This window comes from Protopterus annectens, chromosome 9.part0 (genome assembly GCF_019279795.1).
Source record: "Protopterus annectens isolate FY-2018-M chromosome 9.part0, PAN1.0, whole genome shotgun sequence".
Classification (NCBI taxonomy): domain Eukaryota; kingdom Metazoa; phylum Chordata; order Ceratodontiformes; family Protopteridae; genus Protopterus; species Protopterus annectens.
In genome coordinates this window covers 1153169008-1153193213 of record NC_056743.1, presented here as the reverse complement: position 1 = coordinate 1153193213, position 24206 = coordinate 1153169008, and the positions used below count along the sequence as shown (strand labels likewise).

The 24206-nt window shown below is 41.1% G+C and overlaps 1 protein-coding gene across 1 annotated transcript in view; it reads right to left on the bottom strand.

Annotated features, from left to right (window-relative positions):
- The window catches only part of RNF20 (ring finger protein 20), a 1863764-nt gene that overhangs the window by 1816575 nt on the left and 22983 nt on the right, over positions 1–24206 (bottom strand). The window contains exon 3 of the mRNA XM_044084026.1: positions 4339–4506. Within this exon, the coding sequence (XP_043939961.1) occupies positions 4339–4506 (168 nt within the window). The remainder of the gene's footprint in view (positions 1–4338; positions 4507–24206) is intronic.

The following is a 24206-nucleotide window of genomic DNA, read 5'->3' as shown; positions in this document are numbered from 1 at the left end:
TCCTCCTTTCCTGCAGGACTCTCTGGCTAAAAGCATGACACAACGCACAGGAGTCCTGCAGGTGCAAAGGCCCAAGGCAATACACACAAGAAGTGTGACCGTCTGTCAGGGACATTTTCTGACAGCACTGGTCACACTTCTTGAAGCCTGAGACCTTGCCTTCCCTAGACATCCTAAAAAGGATAGACACAAACAGTCCCACAAACACACAACTTAATCCCAACACAGACACACAGGAAGGGAATAACTTGGGGAACTAGGCCTGACTAAAACTTTAAACTGAAAAACTATTTTAAAAGTTTAAAAGGAAGGGAATAGGGTGGGCTGTAACTAAGTACAGGCTAATCTAACACTAAAGGGAAAAAATAAACCCCTAACTAAACTTTTTCTTCTTTAACAAGAAAAAACTTACCTCAGCTGGCAAAGGAGACCTCTTTCGCTAAGCGGCAAACGAGATCTGGGGTAGTTCCGCCTTGCATCATGGGATATAGGGTTGCCTCGAGCTGGTAAAAGGAGTTCTCGAGCTAAAGCAAGTGCCGAGTCGGAGCCGAGGATCGGCTCCGAACCCCATCCAGCAAGAATGAAGGCGAGATTGACAACTTAGCATCAAACTTTTCTTCAAGAAAGAGAGAGAGTTCAGAGTCAATCATGTTAAGTAAGGAGCCAGAGAAGCTTTGCCTTTTAAAGAAAAAAAAAAGTCACAGAAGTACTGTGTGACAGCATCTCAGAATCTTATCAAAAACAGCATTCAGACTCCTGCACTCATACACATCCTCCATCTGGAATAACAAATATATCGACTTTAAATTTAGATGTCCTGTCAGTGAAGGATTGAATATGAGAAAAGTAAGAAATAAGGCAGTTATTTTAATATCACGGAGAATGAACAGAAGTCGCTCATTAAGCTAAAACATAATGTTGATGTTACTATTAAGCCAGCTGATAAGGGTGGGGCCGTAGTGGTCTTAAACACTGCCGATTATGAAGCCACCATGGCCTCGCTTCTTTCAGATAACAGTACTTACCAAGTAGTAACAAATGAGTTTGTTAGGACTACTATCAAAAATATACAAGAAGATCTTTATGACTTGCTAATGTGTGGCCAGATTAGTTGCGAAACTTATGAATATTTTTTGATTGAGTTCCCCACCATTCCGATCATTAAGGGTCTACCCAAGATACACAAAAATGTTATGCCGGTTCCCATGAGACCTATTGTATCTAGTGAGAGATGGAGTACATCTACCATCTCATCTTTTATAGAACATCTTTTAAGACCCATAGTTGATGCAGTTCCTAACATCCTTAAAGATTCTTATCAACTAATACACTTTCTTAGAGAGCTCAGGTTAGAGAAAGACGTTACTAATTATTTACTAGTTACCATGGACGTAAAAAATTTATTTACGTGTATTCCAAATGAACTAGGAATTCAAGCTATAAGAGAAATTTTGGTGTCATGTTCCAACTATAGTAACAGTAGACAAATCTTAATTAACCATTTAATGGACCTTGTACTTAATAATATCTTTATGTTTAAGCACAAGTATTATTTGCAGAAATGGGGGGTTGCCATGGGCACCCCCTGTGCAAACAGTTATGCAAATCTTGTTGTCCATCAATGGGAGTTGAATTTTTTGTTCAAACATAGGCAGTATAGTAATGTTAAAATATACAAAAGATTTGTGGATGACGTCTTTATGGTTTGGGAAGGAAATGATGTTGAGTTTAATGATTTCATTAAAGATTTAGAGACCACCAGTTCTTTTTTGAGGTTTACTGTAGAAACCTCACAAGATCAAGTTCATTTCTTGGATTTATCCTTGAAACTTAATAAGGGAACTATTAGTACCTCTCTCTATAGAAAACCTACCTGGAGGAATACTTTATTGAAATATGAAAGTATGCATCCCAGATATACCTTCCCAGGGATAGTTAAAAGCCAACTCAATAGAATATATAGAATTTGCCAAGATAGGGACATTTTTCTGTTAGAAGTTGAAAAATTAGAATTGTTCAAGGAGAGAGGTTACAATAATAAAATGATTACAAAATGTAAACAGATCACTGATGCCACACTATCATCTACTGATAATGTGGACAGTGGTTCTAAGCATGCTTCCTTGACAAGGAAGTCTATTAATGAAAAGTTTAGAGATGAACTTTCATTCACTTTGAAGTATACTAGTGACATCACTGCCCTAAAGAAGTTAATCAGTAAAAACTGGAACGTGCTGGTTATGGATCCTGTCACCCGGTCTATTGTTGGTGAATATCCTAGATTTAGTTAGTTATAGGAATTGTAGTAATTTGAAACAACTATTATGTATAGAGAAGATTAATATGCGAAATATTGCTAGACCTGTTCAGAGTGGAACTTATCCATGTGGCCATTGCCACATGTGCCCTTACATTTCTAAGAAGCAGATCTTTAAACATCCAGACGGTTTATATACCTTTACACCTATTAGTTTACTCCAACTGTAATAGTACTAATCTCATATACCTGGCAACTTGTGAAAACTGTGATGTATTCTACGTAGGCCTCACTAAAAGGAGGCTAAGGGATAGGGTATATAATCACCTTTATGACATCAAAAAAGGTAACGAACAAAATGCGTTAGCAAAACATATACAAGATAATAGCACACACAGTTTTAGTTTTATAGTTTTGCAATTGGTTGTTCCAAATCCTAGAAGAGGAGATAGTATTAACCATCTGGCTTATATGGAACTCAAGTGGATACTCACTCTGCACACATTATTCCAGGCATTAATCAATTTATTTCCATCAAACCAGTATTAAATAATAGAAAACCTTAATGATTTTTGTACACATATTGTACATTTAATGTTATATATTTTTTTGTTTTAACATTAGTTGGGTATATAAAAACATAAATTAATGTTTTTTGTCTTTCATATAATCTATTTTATTTTTGTTATATAATTTTGATGGTAATGTTTGCATTTCATATATAGTAATATTTTAGAATATCCGTTATTTGTTGTTTGTAAAATTGTTAATTATGTTAATAGAAATACATTATTATATAGGTTATATAAGTATATAGGATGGACCTTATAGTATTTTCTTGATTTTGCAACAAATTATATACTTATTGATGGTATCATTTATCAGTATAATTCTTTATTCATGAAGGTTTGAATGTGTATGAAATTTGCGATTTGTCTTATCAATTTTTACAGTTATGGTATCACTATTACTGTCTCATTTATGACTTCAGGTTATTTGTATAGTACTGTTTAAAAAATTATGTAACATGGTATAATGAATGATAGCTTGATGTAAACATGAGGTATATTTTTTTAATTCCTCTAAATGACGCTTGAAAGATCTTTTGCATAACTTGGTATGAATACGCAGCATTTTTACACTCTGTACTGCATGTTTTAAATATAACTGCGAAAACTTATGTTGGAATGGGCATTAAATGTTTTAAATAGTAAGGAGCACTTTAAGTACTTAAATAATTACTCATTTAGTTAGTTAATTGATTGATTGTTTGGTTTTACCGCCAAAACATTTTGTATAAAATAAGAGCTTTTTTCATTTTAAATTACATCTGAAGAAGCGTAGTTATCCTACGCGTAAGCGCTCATTTTATCCTTTGGTTTGCAAATAAAGACGGTTTTATGCTACAACGGAGGTTTATTTCCAAGTGGTGATTCCTTCTGTATCTGCTTTCAGCTTTTCAAATACATAACCCCCATGCATCTATGTATGATTTGTCATGAATCTTTTGACTATCCAAAATCAGATTAGGGCATTAATCTGATGGGCAGCTGTTCAAAGGGCACTTGCAAAATCTACACTTTTGAAAAAACACCAGAAATATACTACATGAGGAAAATCAAACTTTTCTTCAAGAAACAGAGAGTTCAGAGTCAATCATGTTAAGTAAGGGGCCAGAGAAGCTTTGCCTTTTAAAGAAAAAAAAAAAAGTCACAAAAGTACTGTGTGACAGCATCTCAGAATCTTATCAAAAACAGCATTCAGACTCCTGCACTCATACACGTCCTCCATCTGGAATAACAAATATATCGACTTTAAATTTAGATGTCCAGTCAGTGAAGGATTGAATGAGAGAAAAGTAAGAAATAAGGCGTGAAAATGAATGCTGAGAAAACAAAACAAAAAAAATTGTCACCCTTTCATTCCCAGATTTAAAACAGTGACATATATTAACCAAGTGACCGACATAACTTCTGATATGTAGCTTAAAAAAAAAAAATCAAAGTATTTCAAATAGCTTAAGTAATTTTATTTCTCATTCAGTTACCTCAGTAAGGGGATCTTCCAAACTACATACGAACCTGACTCCAGTAGCGATTCACAATAAGCAGAGAGGCATCATCTGTTGCTTGACGTTTTTCTAGCTTTTCAATCCTCTCTTTCAGCTCATCTTCAATTGTCTGACGCTGGTCCAATGCTTCTGCAAGCTTTCTGTTCTTTATCTGAAGTGTACGATAATCCAGTTCTTCCTAGAAGAATAAAAAAGGAAATGACACGGACCTACAAAAGAAGTGCAGAACCAACATGCAAAATAACACAAAAATAGCAGCATGTGGAAGGAATATATGCACTTGCTTTTCAAAGTCGGCATAACAGAATACACAGCACAAATGCTTAACAGCCAGTACAAGAGAAGGGTTCCTAATCTAGAACATTGATAATCCATTTCTGATTAGCAACTTAAGTATCAGGTAGGCAGTGGGGGAGAAATATGCAGCCAGCAGTGGTCAACTCTCCTCTTACAACGGGAGCAACAGTATAGGAAGGAGAAAGTTTTGGAACAGTCGGGCCTCTTAGCAGAAGCAAAGTATTACCAGGGGCAAAATAAGGATAGACTGAGTCTACAGCAGCAGAAAGCAGCATGTCCACCAGGTGCTCAGCAAATGGAAATGCTCTCCAAGTTCAACAGCTAGCATTATGTGCACTGCACATTGTACATTACTGCAGCAAAGAGAAACAAACTAAATAAAAGGTCACATCTACGATTCCACTCTTAAATTGTTAGAGAATATAGTTAAGTAAGATTTTCACTACAAAAAGTTAAAAAAAAAAAAAAAGGGTCATTTACAGAGAAAGAACGCAAACAATTCACTACAACAGCAAAAATGCACATCCCTTCCCATTTATCCGATGCAAAAACCTGTCACCAGTTGGTACTAACAGCACTACCATGTCTTAGCAATGACTCTGTAGTCTCACTCCCCAGGCCATGCAACTGGACAATCTGATGTCCTATATCACTACTGTAGCATTCATTACAGAAGGGGTGCCCCGCCATGGGCAGCCAGTTGCTAGGCCAGTATAGATAAGCTTAAGAGATCTTGTTTACCCCATATGTCACTATGTTATAGAAAGTAGGGCATAAATGGGATGTATGGACCCAAATAGCCTTCTTTTGCTGCCAGTTCGTGCGATATTGTTGTCAGTTGGTTTGAACATTTTGTTGCTGTAATGAATATTTAGCAACACCAGACAAGTGCCCCATTGGGGTTATTTTTATTTTAAATTTACTTTCTTTATTTTAAATGTACTTTCTTGGTCTTGTATTTTTAATCACTACCTAGAGTTCATGCCATCCAAGAGGGGAAATTGTCAGTGTGGGAGGCAGATGCCCCATAAAGATGATCACAAACAGTTTGGAAGCTTCCCATAATCATACCTCTTTTAGTAAGGCATTTGCGCCCAGGACACTCAGAAGCTGTTTTGTTCCAAGATAAATGGCCAGGGAAGACAATGGCTTAGACAGTTAGCCCAGGGTACCATGGCAGAATCCTTTAACCCTAAGATACTCCCACTAGGTAAGAAGGAAGCCAAGAAGTCCATCGGATTCTTTAGCTGTCCAGCCTCCACCAGACATCCCTCTAGAAGCAGGTAATAGTTCTGTAGGTCATTCAGTGTTTATATCGTACTCCTCTGCAGCAACTCCACCCCACCCCCAAAGGCCACCAGGGATCCATCTTTTTTGCACCTCCTCAGAGGCCTTGGAGGTGTCAGATCTGGATGTCAAGGGGGAACCTTGACTATGAGAGTCCTAGAGAGATTCTGTAGATACTGATCAGGGAGGAAGTTCCACGTTTTCTTCTAGAATCTCACCAAGGGACGGAACCTCTGCTATTTGTTAGGGCTGATGTCCCCTCTAAGAAAAGGCAAAAACTGAAGTATGTTTCACTCTGTCCTATGGATCATCAAAGGAAATGGCAGGAGTTTACTCAAGGCTTGTTTTCTGCCTTAATAGCCATAAAGCCTCCACAAGGGGTTTCAGTACCTGCTCCTCCTTCATAGGATCAAAGAAAGTTACTAGGCTAATGGGACTAGGGCCCTTACAGGCCTAGCCATGTTCTACCCTTATTTCCACAATCAGCACCTACTGCCCATGTCCAAGAGGGACACAAGTGGAACCCTTGGGGTGAATTTATGGTAACCCATTCAATGGTCCAGACTGGGGGTGAAGAGGGCCAATGAGGTGCTCTGTTTGACATGAAGTGGGAGCCTGTTCCAAAGGCATGGTAACCTCTGGGAAATAAATCTGACCCTCCAGCAGGTTCTACTAATGTCACGTAACAGGTTAAGGTCTTTTGAGGGAATAACCAGTGTACTATTTGACTTATGGAGATGCAGCATTTCCAATAAAGTAGGGTCAGAGACTGCCTTGTAGGCAAGGCACAGGTAGCCTCTGAATAGTCTGTATGAAACAGAATAAACTGTCAATGATTTCAGACGATCCGCATAAGACAGATGCGGAAGACATTGAATTTTCCTTGAGGAACCTTTGTGGTCTCTCCAATTGCTGCAGATGCTTGGAAAGGTACATACCAAAAAGGGGTGTCGTACTTTATTATTTGATGACGGAAGAGCACAGGGAAGTTAAAACTTTTTTTCTGGAGGCAGTGCATTTACATATGACATGAATATAGAATGCCCTTCTTGCCACTGTGGTCAAAGGTAAGGTTGCTGTCAACCTGTGTGCCCAGGTCTCTCATCACCGAGCGAGTACTTAAGGTGTTGCTATGAATGTGTTAGTTAGCACGAGCATTGCCCTTACTGAAAGGGATAATACTTGTTTTGCATTGAGTTTAAGGCCATGACTTTGGCACCAATCATTTGTTTAAGACTCTCTTGTAGTATGTTGATATCATTTAGAGATTCTATGAATGCTCCAAGTTTGCAGTCATCAGCAAACTGTCACAAACCTTTAGTTTTTGCTTGTACTTCAGTGAAACAGATTCTAAACAGAGGTCCCAGAACTGATCCCTGTGAAACATCACCTGTTACAGGTCTGCTGCTGGAGGTAGATTCTCCTACTTTGACTAGAAGGGTTCCATCACGGAGCCAGTTAGCACCCTATCTAATAAGGGTTGATACCTAGCTGGGTGAGTTTGTCAATGATGCCCAAGTGGGGGATAATGTCAAACACCTTGGCTAAGTCTAGGTAGGCTGTATGCTCAGATTTCCCCTCATTCAGGGCCTTGTTGACAGTCTCAAAGAAGTCCACCAAGTTTAGCAGGCATGATCTCCCTTTGACAAATTCAAACTGAGTAGTGTCAAGTGTTGGGAAATTACCTACATCTTTCACCTCTCCAGGTCTCCTCCACCTGTTCCCTACTCTCACTACAGATCACAATGTCGTCTGCAAACATCATAGTCCACGGGGACTCCTACCTGATCTAGTCTGTCAACCTGCCCATCACCATTGCAAATAAAGGGTTCAGAGCTGATCCTTGACGTAATCCCACCTCCACCTTAAACGCATCCATCACTCCCACCGCAGACCTCATCGCTGTAACACTACCCTTGTACATATCCTGTTCCACTCTTACATACTTCCGAGACTCCCGACTTCTCCACTCTTACATACTTCTGACACTCCCGACTTCCTCATACAATACCACAACTCCTCTCTAGGCACCCTGTCATATGCTTTCTCTAAATCCACAAAGACACAGTGCAACTCCTTCTGACCTTCTCTGTACATCAACATTCTCAGAGCAAAAATCGCATCTGTAGTGCGCTTTCCTGGCATGAAAGCATACTGCTAATCACTAATCACCTCCCTTCTTAACCTAGCTTCCACCATTTCCCATAACTTCATGCTGTGACTGATCAGTTTAATCCCTCTGTGGTTACTACAGCTCTGCACATCACCCTTATTTTTAAAAATCAGTACCAAAACACTTTCTCCATTCCTCGGGCATCCTCTCACTTTCCAAGATTTCATTAAACAATCTGGTTAATGTCATCTGGACCAACAGCCTTTCCATTCTTCATCCTCTTCATAGCTATCCTTACTTCTTCCTTGCTAATCCACTGCACTTCATGATTCACTATCCGCACATCATCCAACGTTCTCTCTCTCTCATTCTCTTCATTCATCAACCCCTCAAAGTACTCTCTCCATCTGCTCAACACACACTCCTCGCTTGTGAGTATATTTCTCTAATTATCCTTTATTACCCTTACCTGCTGCACATCTTTACTAGCTCGGTCCCTCTGTCTAGCCAATCGGTACAGGTCCTTTTCTCCCTCCTTAGTGTCCAACCTTTTATACAACTCTTCATACACCTTATCCTTAGCCTTTGTCACCTCTCTCTGCCATGCACCTCATCTCCTTATACTACTTTCCTCATCTCTTTGACAATCCCACTTCTTCGCCAACCTCTTTCTCCGTATACTCTCCTGTACTTCTTCATTCCATCACCAGGTCTCCTTGTCCTCCTTCCTCTTTCCAGATGGCACACAAAGCACCTTTCTAACCATCTCTCTTACTAGCTCTGCTGTAGTTACCCATACCCAGCTATTTGGTAACTCTTCATTGCCACCCAGTGCCCGTCTTAACTCTTCCTTGAGCATCACCTCACAATTAGCCTTTTTCAATTTCCACCATTTGATCCTTGGTGCTGCCTTCACACTCATCCTCCTCTTCTTGATCACCAAGGTCATCCTACAAACCACCATCCTATGCTGCCTAACTACACTTTCCCCTGCCACCCCTTTACAGTCTCCAATCTCCTTCAGACTGGCCCTTCTATACAAGATGTAATCTACCTGTGTGCATCTTCCTCCACTCTTGTATGTCACCCTATGCCCCTCCCTCTTGCTAAAATGCATATTCATCACAGCCATGTCCACCCTTTTCGCAAAATCCACTACCATCTGACCTTCTGCATTCCTTTGCTTAACACCATACCTACCCATCACTTCCTCATCCCCTCTGTTCCCCTCACCAACATGCCCACTGAAATCTGCTCCAATCACCAGTCGCTCACCCTTGGGTACAGTCATGACCACTTCATCCAACTCACTCCAAAATTTTGCTTTCTCATCCATCGCACACCCAACCTGTGGAGCATATGCACTAACATTCATCTTTACAACATCAATTTTCAGCTTCATAAACATCACTATCAGACACGCTTTTTCACCTCCAAAACACTCTTAGCATACTGTTCATTCAGGATAATGCCTACGTCATTTCTCCTCCCATCCACACCATGATAAAACAATTTGAAACCGCCTCCAATACACCTAGCCTTGCTCCCCTTCCATCGGGTCTCTTGCACACACACACAATATACCAACCTTCCTTCGGGTCCATCATATCAGCTAGCTCTCTCCCTATACCAGTCATACTGCCAACATTCAAAGTTCCAACCCTCACTATCACAGTCCTAGTCTTTACCTGCCTTCAGGCATGCCTTCCACCTCTCCTCCTTCGGCCAACAGTAGCCCAATTTCCACCAGCACCCTGTTGGCAAACAGTACTGGTGGCGGTCATTATTAACCTGGGCCTCGACCGATCCGGTATGTATTTCTCTACTGTTGACTGCATGTATGATTTGGCAAAATTTTATGCTGGATGCCCTTCCTGATGCAACCCTCCCCATTTATCCAGGCATGGGACCGGCACAAAGAAATGCACTGGCTTGTGCATCCCCAGTGGCTGGGTTTGAAAAGACTACCCAATGGTGTTGCTAATTCATGCTGCAGCCCATGTAGGATGCAGCCTAGGATGTTATCAGGTCCCACAGATTCTGTGTTTTTTTGTCTTACAGGGCATTTAAGACCTGCTCTTTAGAGATAGAAAGTAGGGGACAAGTGATACAGATGCCATGGAGTGCATGTGGCAGGGATAGGGGAGTGAAATCAGCCAACAGTTTAGCTATGCCCACAGGCTCAGTATATACGTGGTATTAACTACCAACTAGGCAAAAATCTGGGCCATTCCTTTTAGATTACTGATGTAACTAAAGAACACCTTACGGTTGTCTTTAGTGGAGGAAGCTTATATGGATTCATAGTTTGCTTTGGAGGACTTCACAAGAAGTCTTACTTGTTTGTTTAAGCTGATGCGAGAGTGTTTCCAGTTTAAGGCTAGCTACCTCTTACTCCTAGATAGCAATTTCTTCCTCTTACTGTAAAGCCTGTTAATGGCATTGTCTACAAGACAGGTATGCTCTTCCTTGAGGAGCTTGTTTTGGTCCTATCAGGTACAGCAGAGTCAATGCAGTTACACAGGTGTTTGTAAAAAGCATTGATGAAGAACTCAGCATAGCTACCAGTTCCATTGGGCGGGGGGGTGCAGTGAAACTATTTATACCATCCCGTAAGAGGTTATAATCTGCTTTGAAGTTTTTTAGTTTAGTAGCTGCTGGGGGGGGGGGTTAGGTGCACTAGTTACTTCAAATGAGACTGGTTTGTGGTCAGATCTCACCAGGGCCTCACAGTGGCAGTAAGCACCAGATCCAGGATGTTGGCATCCTTGTGGGGGGTGTCAATCAGCTGGTTAAGGGCATTGGAATTAAAGTTGAGGAAGCATTGGGCAAATGAGTTTAAGCACGAATAATTTACCCAGTCACTGGATGGGTAATTGAAGGCACACAAACCATGGTGTTCGGATTTATCTCTATGGACCTTTAGGGCTATTACCAGACCCACATGACCAAGTATGTTCTGGCCTTGACTGCTCAAGCTTGGCAGGTTACCTCTGCCCTCTTGAACATCTACCCCTTCTAAACTGTTAGGGAACCATATTTTTAGTTGACTATTCCCAGTCAGAGTTCTTTATCATATTCCTCACAGATGTCCTCACATGTGGCTTATGTTTCTGATGAAGAGGAGTCTGTTAACCCAGAGTCTCCCTTTGAGAAACTGTCCTTTAGGGCCACAATTGCTAGGATATTCAGGGAAGATATGAGCTGCTTCAGGTGGATACTCCTAAACCTAAAAATCGGCAAGTTCTCCTGCACTGGCTGCCTTGTTAAATACTTTCATTGCTGTGTCCAAGTATCCTGAATCTCAGCTTCCTGCTCTTTAGAAACCTGGTTCTATAAGGTTCCTGGGATTGTTTATTTTTATTTAAATGTCCTACTGATCCTGTTGTGGTGTCAGTCTCTTCTTACAAACATTCTAAACTTTCACCCTCTGATAAAGGACAGCAGAGCAATGAACAGGATTGGCAAGAAAGTTTACACTGCTTCCACTTCGGCCTTTAGGGTTATTAATTCTTAGTGCTTTTACTTAATTTTATTACATTAGCTTAGCGTGCACACTTGCAAGGTCTTCCCTCCCTTTTTTTTCCAGTTCCTGCCATTGCAGTTAACTGCCACGAGCTGGCAGCAGACCACTAAACTGAATCTTAGCCAAGATTTAAATTCTGCAGTACGACTTGTGTACTGTAAAGTCACCCAAGTCCCTTCAAAGCAGTTATTTTTTCCATTCACTGTGAATAAATAGTGGAACACAGTAACTGGCATAATCCCTGTCTTTAAGCTACAACACTTCTTACCTTCATTTTTTCCAGCTCTTATCCTCCTAGGTAGGGCTCTGCCAGCTCCACTTCCCTACCCCTTTCCCACCCACCCCCTAGCTCATTTGCTTTATACCTAACTTTACCACACCTACAGCTAACCCCTATCCCGCAGCCAAACAAACCACCACCACCCCTCCCCCTCCTTTGCTCGCATATTAGACACTCTACATACAGTACCTCCCCACTCTCAAAGTTGCTGCAATCCACCCTAACTATATTCTGTCAGGACCCCTACACATTCCACAGGGTTCTCTATAAACTCCTACCGCTTCTGACAAAGCAAACATGTACTCCCAAATAATCCTAACGTTAGCACTCACCATCACAGCCCATCTAACCTCACCCTACTTGAACAACATTACAATCCCCAGTGCAAGTCACCCTACCTCATCTTCACTTCCAACATTCATTAACTACCCCTTACTCATCTCACCCTAACCACACCACCTACGACCAACACTCCTACAAACTCCATCAAAGCAAATCTAGGGTATCCATATAATGCGACTTAGCCTTCTCCATATACCTGCAAACCATAATAAACATAGCCTCTCAAGTACTATGCAGTGGTGATATCAACCCCAAACCCAGGACCAATAACAAGTCATACAAATCACCAAAATCAGCCTAGAACCAATACTAGCCTACTTAAACGAAAATTTGATATTCTAATAAGTCATAACACAAGAAGCATCCTTAACAAAACCACTGAGCTCCATGCAAACATAGCATTATACTTACCTGACATTATCTTCCTTACAGAAACATGGCTTAAACCACACATTAAAAATGAGGAAGTACTCCCCCCTGGTTACAGCATACTACAAAAAGACCATACATCTAAGAGGAGGTAGACATGCTCTCTCCTATATCAGAACATCAGTGTTGAACTATTTAACAGAAATCCTGCATTTAATAATGCAGAGATCCTACTTGCTAAGTTAAGACTAAATACCCCACCCTTCATATCATATTAACCTTTATCGATTCTCACAGTTTATAAAACCCTACTAGGGTAGACAAAACCTCAAAAAAGAATCAGTACTAGACTGGATTCTCACAAATCGCCCATCTTCCACCCATAATTTTGGTACACTACCGGACACTCTATGCGACCACCTCCCAACCTTCTTCAGAGACCAAACTAAACTCACTAGAACTAGTTCTCTTAAACACAACAGATACACTAAAAACTTCAAGGCTGGCTACTTTAATACAGCCCTAACTGGTCCCCTCTTTTAAACAATTCCTTTAGATGAAGCAGTTGAGTATTTCAACACTATCTTCTTAGGCCTTCTCGACCAACTTGCTCCACCAAGTCAGATCTGCACTAAAACCATCTATGCCCCATGGCTTACTAAAAGCACTAGGCAACTTATGAAACAAAGGGACAAAGCATGGGACACCTGCCACAAACAAAACTACTCCCAATAGGCAAACATTCTTACAACTGAGAAACACTGTAAAAAAGCAAATCAGATTAGATAAACAAAAATACTATAGTGAAATTCAAACCAAAATGCTATAGTGAAATTCAAACTAAGCATACCACCAACCCTCAAAAGTTCTGGGCAGCTATAAACAGTGTTTTCCAACCAGGTAAATCAACTCCTCATCCAAATACAGACACCACCTCTAAAAACACAGCCAACCAACTCAATGAGTTCTTTACCAACTCTATATTAAAGCTGTCAACAGACCCACACTCCTCAGCCCCCACTATACTATATAGCCCATCAAAAAACACCAACTCCTTCAGCCTTCAACCTGTTCCAACTTACACAATCTATAGACACTCAACCAAACTTAAACCCACCACCTTAGCAGTAGACAAACTACCTGCCAAATTCCTACAAAAAGCAGCCAAAGCAATTTCCTACCCAGACTCTATAATAATTAACAAATCTCAGAACAAAAGGTGCCACTTCTCTGGAAAATCTCTTACATTACACCAATTCACAAAAGGGGAACTCTACTGACCTAACAAACTAATGCCCTATAGCTATACTTTCCCCACTGGCTAAAATAATGGAAAAATGTATCCACACCCAGGTCCTAACACATCTCCTCTCCAACAATCTTCTTGACAAAACTCAACACGGATTCCGCCCCAACCATAGCACTACCGCTACACTCATCCATTTTAGTAATCTAGTAAATATGCAACACAACAACGGCCAACTAGTGTCTGCAGTTTTCCTTGACCTATCAAAAGCATCTGATACAGTCCCCTATACAAAACTAACATCACTCAGAATTAAAACTAACTACATCCACTCTATTATGGTTTAAGGACTCTCTCCCATCACCAACAAGCTGTTCAGTGGAAAGACTCCCTTACCCCTACTTCCTGTAGAACTAGGAATACCCCAAGGATCAATCCTAGGATTCCTAACTTTTCACTATATTTACAAATAGTCACAAAGCCACCCCTCTAGCAAACCTGGTTCAATATGCTGAGGACTCCACTTTAATCTGCTCTGGCCCCGCCCTCCAACAACTTCAAATCAAGACCCAAGCCGCCTTTACATGCATCAAAACCTGGCTAACAAACTCGCAGCTAATACTAAATCCTAAAAAGACCCAACTTATGCTCTTTCATCCTTATAAAGCAGTAGTAACTATTCCCCCATATAATCTAAACAAGAGCAATTCAAACAAGCTAGAGGTATGCTACAACAAAATAGCAAAATTCACTACAAACTCCTACCACACCCACCACAGTCAGGCCCTTAAACAGCTTTCCTGGCTTGAACTCCCTAACATCTTGGCTCTAAATCAACTTCTAGCTCACCATATACTGTACAAACCAGCCTTACAAGACCCGATTATTCTCTGCTCCAATAACCGAGAACTTAGATCCACTAACAAGGCACTAATTGCAATCACCAAAAGCCATTTCAGCTCTGGTGACTCCCTGTATTCTAGCAACATTGCCAAGACTTGGAACTCCCTACCACTACAAATCAGAGTGAAACCTAATAAAACCATCTTCAAAAAACAGCTCATTTCCCACCTAAACAACTCCTGGACGTGCAACTGCCTAGCACTTGGCTAACTCCTTTCCGCTATCAAACCTCTTTTAAAACTCCCACATATGTACTATTATCACATTACTTACCAACTCACTGTCACCTACTCCCCATTGCCCCATCTATACCCACTACCTCTCACCTAGACTAAGTTGAAAAGCTTTCCCTTTCAGCCTTCCCTTCCCGAATGTGATGCTTCAAGCATCACATTAAAAGCCCACTTCACCTCCTGGATTTACACATGTACTAGGCATGGGTAGCCCACACCATGGAACTACCAGATTTTAAAATTTTAAATGCATATGTAATGAGCATTAAATTTAAGTCATAAGTTCTTTTTTTTACTGTTACTATCCATCACATTTTTAAGTCTTCAGCTTCTGTTACCTGTACATAAGACTAAGTATCCTAATTGCTCTCACTGTATACAGTGTCACTATTTGCTACTATTGTAAGAACAGACTAAGATTGTTGGTCTCGTCTCCCACTTGACCAACTTATTTTGTTAGTCTTTTTACCATTATGAATGCCCGTTACTATTTTTTTTTCTTCATTGCATTATACAATTTTGTTTTTCTACTAACAAAAAATAGTCTACTAATAATGGTGCTCTTCTCCCCAGGCCTCCACTGAAAAAGGGTTTTATGCCCAGTCAGACTCTCCAGGTAAACGAATGTAAAATAAATAAAATAAATAAAAATTAAAAATGTCAATGCACCTCATATGAACTAGTCTATATTCTCCTCCTTTTTAGTTTTTCCTTTGTCTTATCTTCAGTACATCTTAAAGATTCTCTACTAAACATACTGTATGAACAAAAATCAAATGTTACTACCTACAACACTTTTAATTGTATGTCTAAACCACTATGCTTATGCAAATATCTTATGCAATCATATGTTATGGTCTGCTACATTTTTATAACTGAATGGGTGAATATCTTATGTACATAGTATGTTAACAATTGTTCTGGAGCTTTTCTCCCCAGGCGTCCGCCGAAAATGGACAGCTCTGTCCAGTCGGACCTTCCCGGTAAACAAATGTAAAATAATTAAATTACCAGACCCATGCGACCATGTATGCTCTGGCCTTGATTGTTCAGACTTGTCAGGTTCTCTGCCCTCCCTGATTCTGATAGCAAATAGTCTGCTTCATCTTTTATAAAAGTTCTGCTTCTCAAATTGCTCACCACTCTATTAAGTGTATTTATGATGTGCTGACACCTATACAAGGGCTGCAGCTTTTGGGTCAGTCATGAGGCACTATTCTTGGCTTTGTCCTCGAACTCTTCCTGAGGAAATTAAGGCCAAGATGTTGGGTGCTCCTTTGGATAATGCACATCTTTTTGGAACTGCTGCCGCTGACTTAAGTCTCTTCAAGAGAGACTAATCCTTGCAGACCTTAAACATTTTTCTCTCTCCTTTTCCTAAGTTCAAGGAATTACCCTTCTAGATCTGCTTTTGTTCTCAAGCAACTCTGCCAGGCCTCTAAATAAAGGAAGGATGGGAGGTGGGCCCCCTCTGCTAAGGCTTCTCAGACTTCTGTGGCCAAGAATCTCCTTTATCTGCCACATTTAGACCACGTTTCTTTGTCCCTTTGGCTCTCCCTTTGTCTTCCAAATTGGAGTCTAATCACTACAGACTCATGTTTTTTTTTATTTTTCAATCATCCATCAGGGTTACTTCATGGTATGGAAATCTCTCCCTCCTTTTTCTGGGATTCCTCAACCTCCTTTACAGCAACTTCCTCGTTTCTTGGAGAAAAAATTATTTCTATCAATGGTATTTTCAGTGTAAAAGTCATTTGATAAAATCAGTTTTCGATCCAGTGTCATAGATCCAACAGGTATATACCCCAGACACTACTTCTCTGGAACAGGCTCCACATCCAAGTGAAGCAGAGATCCTCCCTAACCCAATTAAAGTGCAACTTGGACAACCGGATGGAAAACAGGAACTCCATCCCATGTTTGGTACCCATGTCTCTAATGGACATATGCAGCCTGTAAATGGTTCATCTCCCAGGCCCCTGCTCATAAAGGTTTCAGCTCCCAAGTCCTTGCTTACACTTATCAAGGGTTAACAGAACTTGTCAGATTTGGGATGCATGGCGAGGCTTAAAATGACCCTAGTGGTCATTAGCCTAGTACACACCTATGAACCTATGCTTATTTCTCCAAACATATCCTTTGGGTGCAGCAGTACACCATAAGCCATACATCTACAGCCAGGTGAATGTACCATCTAGAATTCCTTATAGAAGTGCCTTATCAAAACATTCCCTAATTTTACAATTACCATCTTGCAATGTTTTCCAAAACTGTACAAAAATAACTTAAACCTCTAAGATATACCTAAATGAAGCATTTCTGAAAAATGCTGGCAGAGTCCCAGATCCTGAAGGAAAATAAGTGCTTATCTTATACTGCCCCAGGAGAGCTTGTCCAGCTATTTCATAACAGAAAGGCTCTGACTGTTCACGTAAAAAAAAAAAAAAAAAAAAAAAAAAAAAACCCACCCTAACTTCCTGAAAGTTTTAATCCTGCAACTGGAGATTTTCCAGCATCTTTGAGGGATCCATACAAAAGGTGCAATCACCCACCCAACAAGCTATGGCTGATAAAAAGGATTAAACTGGATATCTTGGCTCAGAGAAATCACAGATGTAAGGATAAGTCAAAAACAGCAGTACTTTGTAGAAACAGGATAGCAAAGACTAATTCTGAAGCTTTTACAGATGATGAAAAGGGGAAAATACAGTTTATTTTTTTCAAAGTTACAAACTGAAAGAAAATAGACACTACAGGCTCAAAGGTTGAGGGGGGGGGGGGGGTTGCTTAACCTTTACAAAAAATTCCCTCCCCAGTTTAATGACCTACCAATTTCAAGAACTTTTAAGATGTGGCACAACTTTCAAGATAAGTTTACACATAAAAGCTAAGGGATGGCCCCGAGGGAAGCATGCTGACAGCACTTAATGCAATTTGACAAAAACTCTGATCTGATGCATACATAAACACACAAAATTTTGTGAAAGACTAAAAATTCAACTATGATGTTGGACGTGAACTGTAAATTGAAGAGTACTGGACCATTCTTCTTTCTTTAGTTTTAAAATCTTCTTAATTGAAAGACAGACTAAAATTTAACTCTGCAAAAACTAAATTTATTACAAAAAAATATATATTCTTCCTTCAGTAAGATTTTTATTTTTTACAACCATTACCACAACGAACAACCAGCTAATCCAGAGTTTCCTGGGCAAGTAAACAAATGTCCATCTTTCGGCTTTTCCTGGTTAGGGGTCGCCACCGCATAACTCCGGTCTGGTAATGACTGGCAGATTTTTATGGTGCAGAGTTGCTAGCCCGACACCCAACCTTCAAAGAAGGCAAGTCCATTCACACACGCACCTACCTGCATGTCTTTAAACGTCACTCAACTGCGGGGAGGACATGCAGATTCCACACAAAAGGCACTCCAGCCAAGAATCTAATGGGAGAACCTCTTGCTGTGAGGTGACAACGCCAACCGCTGCACCACCATGGCTACAGTTTCCTAGGCAAGTAAGGAATGGAACTAGATTGCCAGGCCTTTCTATCCACATTTCACAGACACACAAATACACCCACCCACCAAATCCCCTATGAGCAATTTAAAGTCCACCCACAAGCCTTTAGGATATGGCGAGAGAACTGGAGTACCCAGTGAAATCCCGTTTGAACACAGGAGGACATGTAAACTCCACATCAAAGGCACACCCAACTGAGAACTGAACCAGAGAACTAGTAATGAGGTGACCATATTGCTCACTGTGCCACCAGCTAACAAATTATGTAGCAATACACCTTGCATATACCCCTTTAGTGTGTCATTCCTCTTCATAAATACAGTGCAAACCCATAAATGTCATATCTACAAATATTTGCTACATCATGTTTTTCAATTTTGGAATTATCTTGTTAGTGGAGAAAAACACTTACACCATACCTTTGTCTTCCTTTCCCCATTTAATTTACTGTGAATATCTTCATGCTGAAAATAGAAGATTTTGACTGGGTCTCTGACCATTATTAAACTGTTGTGTGTTTGAGACATGTCAATTCACCTTCAGAGATGGATCTCGAAATCCATGATGAGAGCAATAGATGATGCAGTCATAATTCGTTTCCTTGAAGTGCATGCATCTGTCACCCCTGGGCTTTCGGATACTGGCCAAGGCTCTTGCCACCCCTACAGTGCCTTTTTTAGGTAATGTTCCAAAGACCAAATCACCACCATAACAACTACAGACAAATGCAGTCAGAGGGTCATGCTGCTCAACGCCAGAAGTCCAAATCTCAAAATGCACTCGCTCAAAGCACTCCTTAAAAAATGGAGAACATCGAAATTTGTGCTGTAACAAACCTGGTTCGAGGCAGCAGAAAATACTCCTGCACTACCAGGCTACAACTCATTCCACACCTTTCGGCCCCAGAACTTGGACTGAAGCTCCAAAGGCGGTGGCGTTTCCATATTCATAAAGGATGCGCACACCTCCAGACTGCTAGCCCAACAAAATGCATCAGAGATACTTCAGGTGCAGCTAACATTGGGTAAGACAGCGGATTCAGGTTGCAGCCTGTTATAGGTCCCCAATCATGTCCCAAGACTCGCACTACACGTTCCTAAGCACCCTGGAGAATATTAGGGTCCAACCTAACACTCATACTGGGTGACTTCAACTACCCCTCCATTAACTGGGAAAACTACTCATGTCCCAATACACTTGCCCAACGTTTCCTGGAATTCATTAATTCTAATGCTCCAGACCAGCTCATTTTTACCCTCACTAGAGGCAGCAACATCCACAACCTGGTCATTACTAACACGGGTGACCAACGCTCTACATCAATAGTCAACTCCTCCCTGGTTAGATCAGACCACAAACTAATCACCTTGGAAATCCACATCCCTCCCACCCCTTCCGCAAAGGTGACCATGAAAAGCTTATCCAAAGCTAAATTTGTGCTCCTAAAAACAGAGGTGGCTAACTTCACGGCACAGATGCAAATGGAGAATAGTTCCATGACTGCCAAATAATACACCAATGCACTGTACAAACACGTACACAAAAGCATGGATCTTGCCACACCCAACAGAACCAAGATGCCCTCCTCCAAAAAAAGGAAGTCAATATGGTTGTCCCCTGCCATAAACAAACTCTACAACAGAAGGAGGAAACTGATGCGGAATAAGGTTAAGTCCCAAGACTGGAAAAACTCCTTTATCAGCCTCAACAAAAAGTTGAGATACCTCATCAAATCCTCTAAAGGTAGCTATGAAAACAGAAATGCAGCAGATAGTAAAGACAACCACAAGGTCTTCCATGGTTATGTAAAGAATCTCCACGGCAATACCCAGATTTGCTCTGAGCTACTGCGCAATGGTACCTCCTATACCGAGCCAACAGATATTGCCAATATGCTGGCCAACAGATTCAGTGCCAACTTTACCCTTCTCTCCTTCCCCAAAGGGCCAATCACAATACCAGTAGATTGCCAGGCACCCAGTATTACTGCTGTACAGATTAAAACAGCAATGTCCAAGGCCACATATACAGCTTCTGTGGAACCTGACAGAACTGTGGGCAGAGGCAAGGTGGTTCATACACCAATAGAAACAAATATACTGGTAAGAAAAAATCCACAACACTGTCTAGAGCTCTTCATCCGTTTATTAAAACACACAGAATGAACTTGTTTAAAACACACTGAACAGACCAAGCACTTTCACCCATAATTCTGTAGGGCTTCAGAGTGACAAAGAATCTATGTTTTTATTATGTATGCTTCTTATGATACTTTTGCTTTTCATTGTTTTATATTTAATTGATTGACTACTTAATGTGCTTTACAAGGACAGTGCAATTTGGTTATTTCACTCTGATGAAGCCCTACAGAATTATGGGTGAAAGCGCTTAGTCTGTTCAGTGAGTCTGTTCAGTGTGTTTTAATAAACGGCCGGACAGCTCTAGACAGTGTTGTGGATTTTTTTCCTTACAAGGTGGTTCATACAGCCAACCTTCTGGCCAAGGCCTTTGATAAAACTAAGCTAGGCATCAACCGCTAAATCACTAGGTGGGTTGCAAACTAGCTCACAGGCAGAACCCACAGTGTGAAAGTAACAGACTCCAAGTCAGACTGCTGACCAGTCACGAGTGGAGTCCCGCAGGGATCAGTCCTGGGTCCTCTCTTGTTTATCTACTTCTCAGAAGTCCAGGCCTACACAAAGGGACTGTCTGACCAAGTTTGCAGACTATTGCAAGCTGGGAGGCATTATTAACTCCCCAGGTGATGTTGACATCCTACAGAAAGGCCTCACTGAGACCAACGACTGGGGTCAGAAGCATGGCCTTAAGCTAAATGCCAAAAAAATGTGTCATCATCCCCTTTGGGAAAAACCCAGTTCCTATGAATTACCACATCGATGGTAGTCCACTAAACACAGAAGGCGTTATACAAGATCTGGGAACACGGGTTCACAGCAACCTCTCTTTTGACCACCGCATTGCCACTGTGGTCAAAAAAGTCCTATGTGGGTCCAGGGAAGTAAATATTATGGGAAGAAATATCCAGGGAATTGTTATGGCTAGGCTTGTATAGGCCCTAGGGCTAATAGCCTAGTACCAACCTATGAAACTATATCTCAGTACTAAGGGTTTTGCACCCAGGAAGAAAAAGGTCACAGTCTCCCTCTACTCTACCCTCAGAGCCAATCATGGAGTAAAATGCCCCATTTGACATATGTACCTCACTAGACACCTGCAACTAGAGAAGCCACAAAAAGTACCTCACAAAGAGGATCCTAGGCCTTAAACACTTGTCCTATATGGACAGACTCAAAAAAACTCTATTCTCTGTCTCACCTATTTAGAGGCAACCTCTGCTTGACTTACAAAGCCATATCTGACCCAGCTCTGTTAGAAATGCTACAGCTAAAAAAATCCCAACCCCTCCGCACCACATGCTCCAGAGACCTCAACCTCATTACCACAATCAACAGAATGTGCTGGAGGGACAGGTTCACCCAGAGACTGCCCATGCTATGGAATAGACTTCCCATACATGTCAAACAGAGCACCTCACTGGCCCTCTTCAAGAGAAATCTTGATGAGTGGATGGGAAATAGAAAATTCACCCCAGGGACCACTCCAGTGGCTTTACTCAGAGGCACTGGGAACTAAGGTCAGGTGGCATGATGTCAGGGTAATCCTATGGGCTAGGCTTGTAAAGGCTCCAAGGCCATTAGCCTAGTACACACCTATGAGCCTATGTACGGCCTGTTCAAAAAAAAAAAATGTGGAGGAGCACAAAGTGTTTTACCAGCAATCATTCAATGTCTTTGAAAGCCACTATGACCATTAGTACGGCAAAACAGACAACAGGCAGAAACAAATGACTTTAAAAGCTGTAAAGACTTAATTCTGACACATGCCACACTTCTGCGACACAGCAGCTTTTAAAAGTAGCCTTATATTCTGCTGCTGTTGACAGTCAGTACTATTTGCTGTTAGCACCTCTCTCGAAATCAGATTTTAGCAGCACTTAAGTGCAACTGAAGGACAAACAGATTCATAGGGGAGTACTAGGGCTAATGACCACTAGGGTCTTTTTAAGCCTAGCCATGCATCCCAAATCTCCGAAAAAGTTCTGTTATCCTTGATAAGTGTAAGCAGGGGTTTGGTAGATGAAGCATTTATGAGCAGGGACCTGGGAAATGATTTGTTAAGCACACCTAAGCATTAAGACAGTGTCTCACACTATGGACATGTTTTACAAGTGTAACTTTCTCTCGATTTAAGTGCAACCAGTGTTGTACATACTACAAAACAAGATATGATCAGAGACACTTTATCATAATAGAATATGGAACTTTAGCCATTCCAATGGACTACAAGTTTTAGAAAAAAAGGAGAGAGCATGCAGTGGTTTACAGCTCTGAAATCAAATTAAAAACAGCCCCGACTCAAATACAGCCCTGACTCAAATACAGCAGTCAGAAGCAAAGAATGAGTGAGAAATGAATAGCATTAAAACCTGACATTTCACGGTCATGTGCGTCTGTGTTCATAGGTAGGTACTGGGCTATTGGCCCTAGGGCCTACATAAGCCTAGCCAAAAAGGTACTCTGGCTTTTCGCCACCCAAGAAAATTATTTTCCTGTGCCACTGCCGAGCAGAGTCACAGAAGTGATCACCGGGGTGAATTTCCTATTTCCCATCCAATCAAGATTTTCTTGAAGAGTGCTAATGAGGAGCTTTGCTTGCTATATACAGGTAGTTGGGTTCCAGAGTATGGGAAGTCTCTGGGACAGGAATCTATCCCTCCAGCATGTTCTGTTTATTGTGATGACAAGGTTTAGGTCCCTAGAGCGATCAGCTTGGAGAGATTGGGATTTCTTTAAGTGGAGCATGTCCAACAGCTCTGGGTTTGACATAGCTTTTTATGTTAGGCAGAGATTGCCTCGGAGTAGGCGATATGCGATGGAGTAAAGTTGGAGATTTTTGAGATGGTCTGCATAGGGCATCTGTTTGAGGCCGGTAATCCTCTGAGAGGTATTTCTGCGGCCTTTCCAGTTGTTGCAGAGGTCTTGTGAGGTACATGCCAAAAGGGGCGTTATACTCTATAATGAGTCTAATGAGTGACGAGTAGAGGGGAACAATGACCTCTTTCTGGATGAAAAACCTTTTGTGGTGGTGTGCCACATACAAGGATTTCCTGACTACTGTGGCGATGTGATTATCAAAGGACAGACTACTGTCCACCTGTGTCCCAAGGTGTCACACTTTCGTTGTTAAGTTTACTACCGCCTATGTGGTAGTTCATGGGTACAGAGTTTTTACCAAAGGGGATGACAATGCACTTTTTGGCTTTGAGCTTGAGGCCATGTGTGTGCAAGACCGAAAAGTGTTTCACAGCTTTTAAAGCTCTTAGCTTTTCATCACTGGACTGTCAGGGCTGGCATTAGCCACTGCCAAGCTCAAGTAGGGACTGGAGCTCAACAGTTCTCACAGATGCTTAGCAAAACTTAGGACTGAAAGGTAGTTAAAAAAGAACCGTACCCACAGAAAAAAAGAAAAAACAAACCTGTTTATTTCATCAAGCCTTGATGTTTCCTACAGCTTAACACCACTTTTGGACTTTATATTTTTTAAATGTAATTCCAATGTCTGTCCACATGGGATTTGGCATTTTGATTTTTTAGTCTTCCTTTAGGTCTCCCAGATTGCAGTGTTTGGCTTTAAAGTATTACATCATAGCCCCTAAGCTCCTGTCAATGCAGTGAGTTTA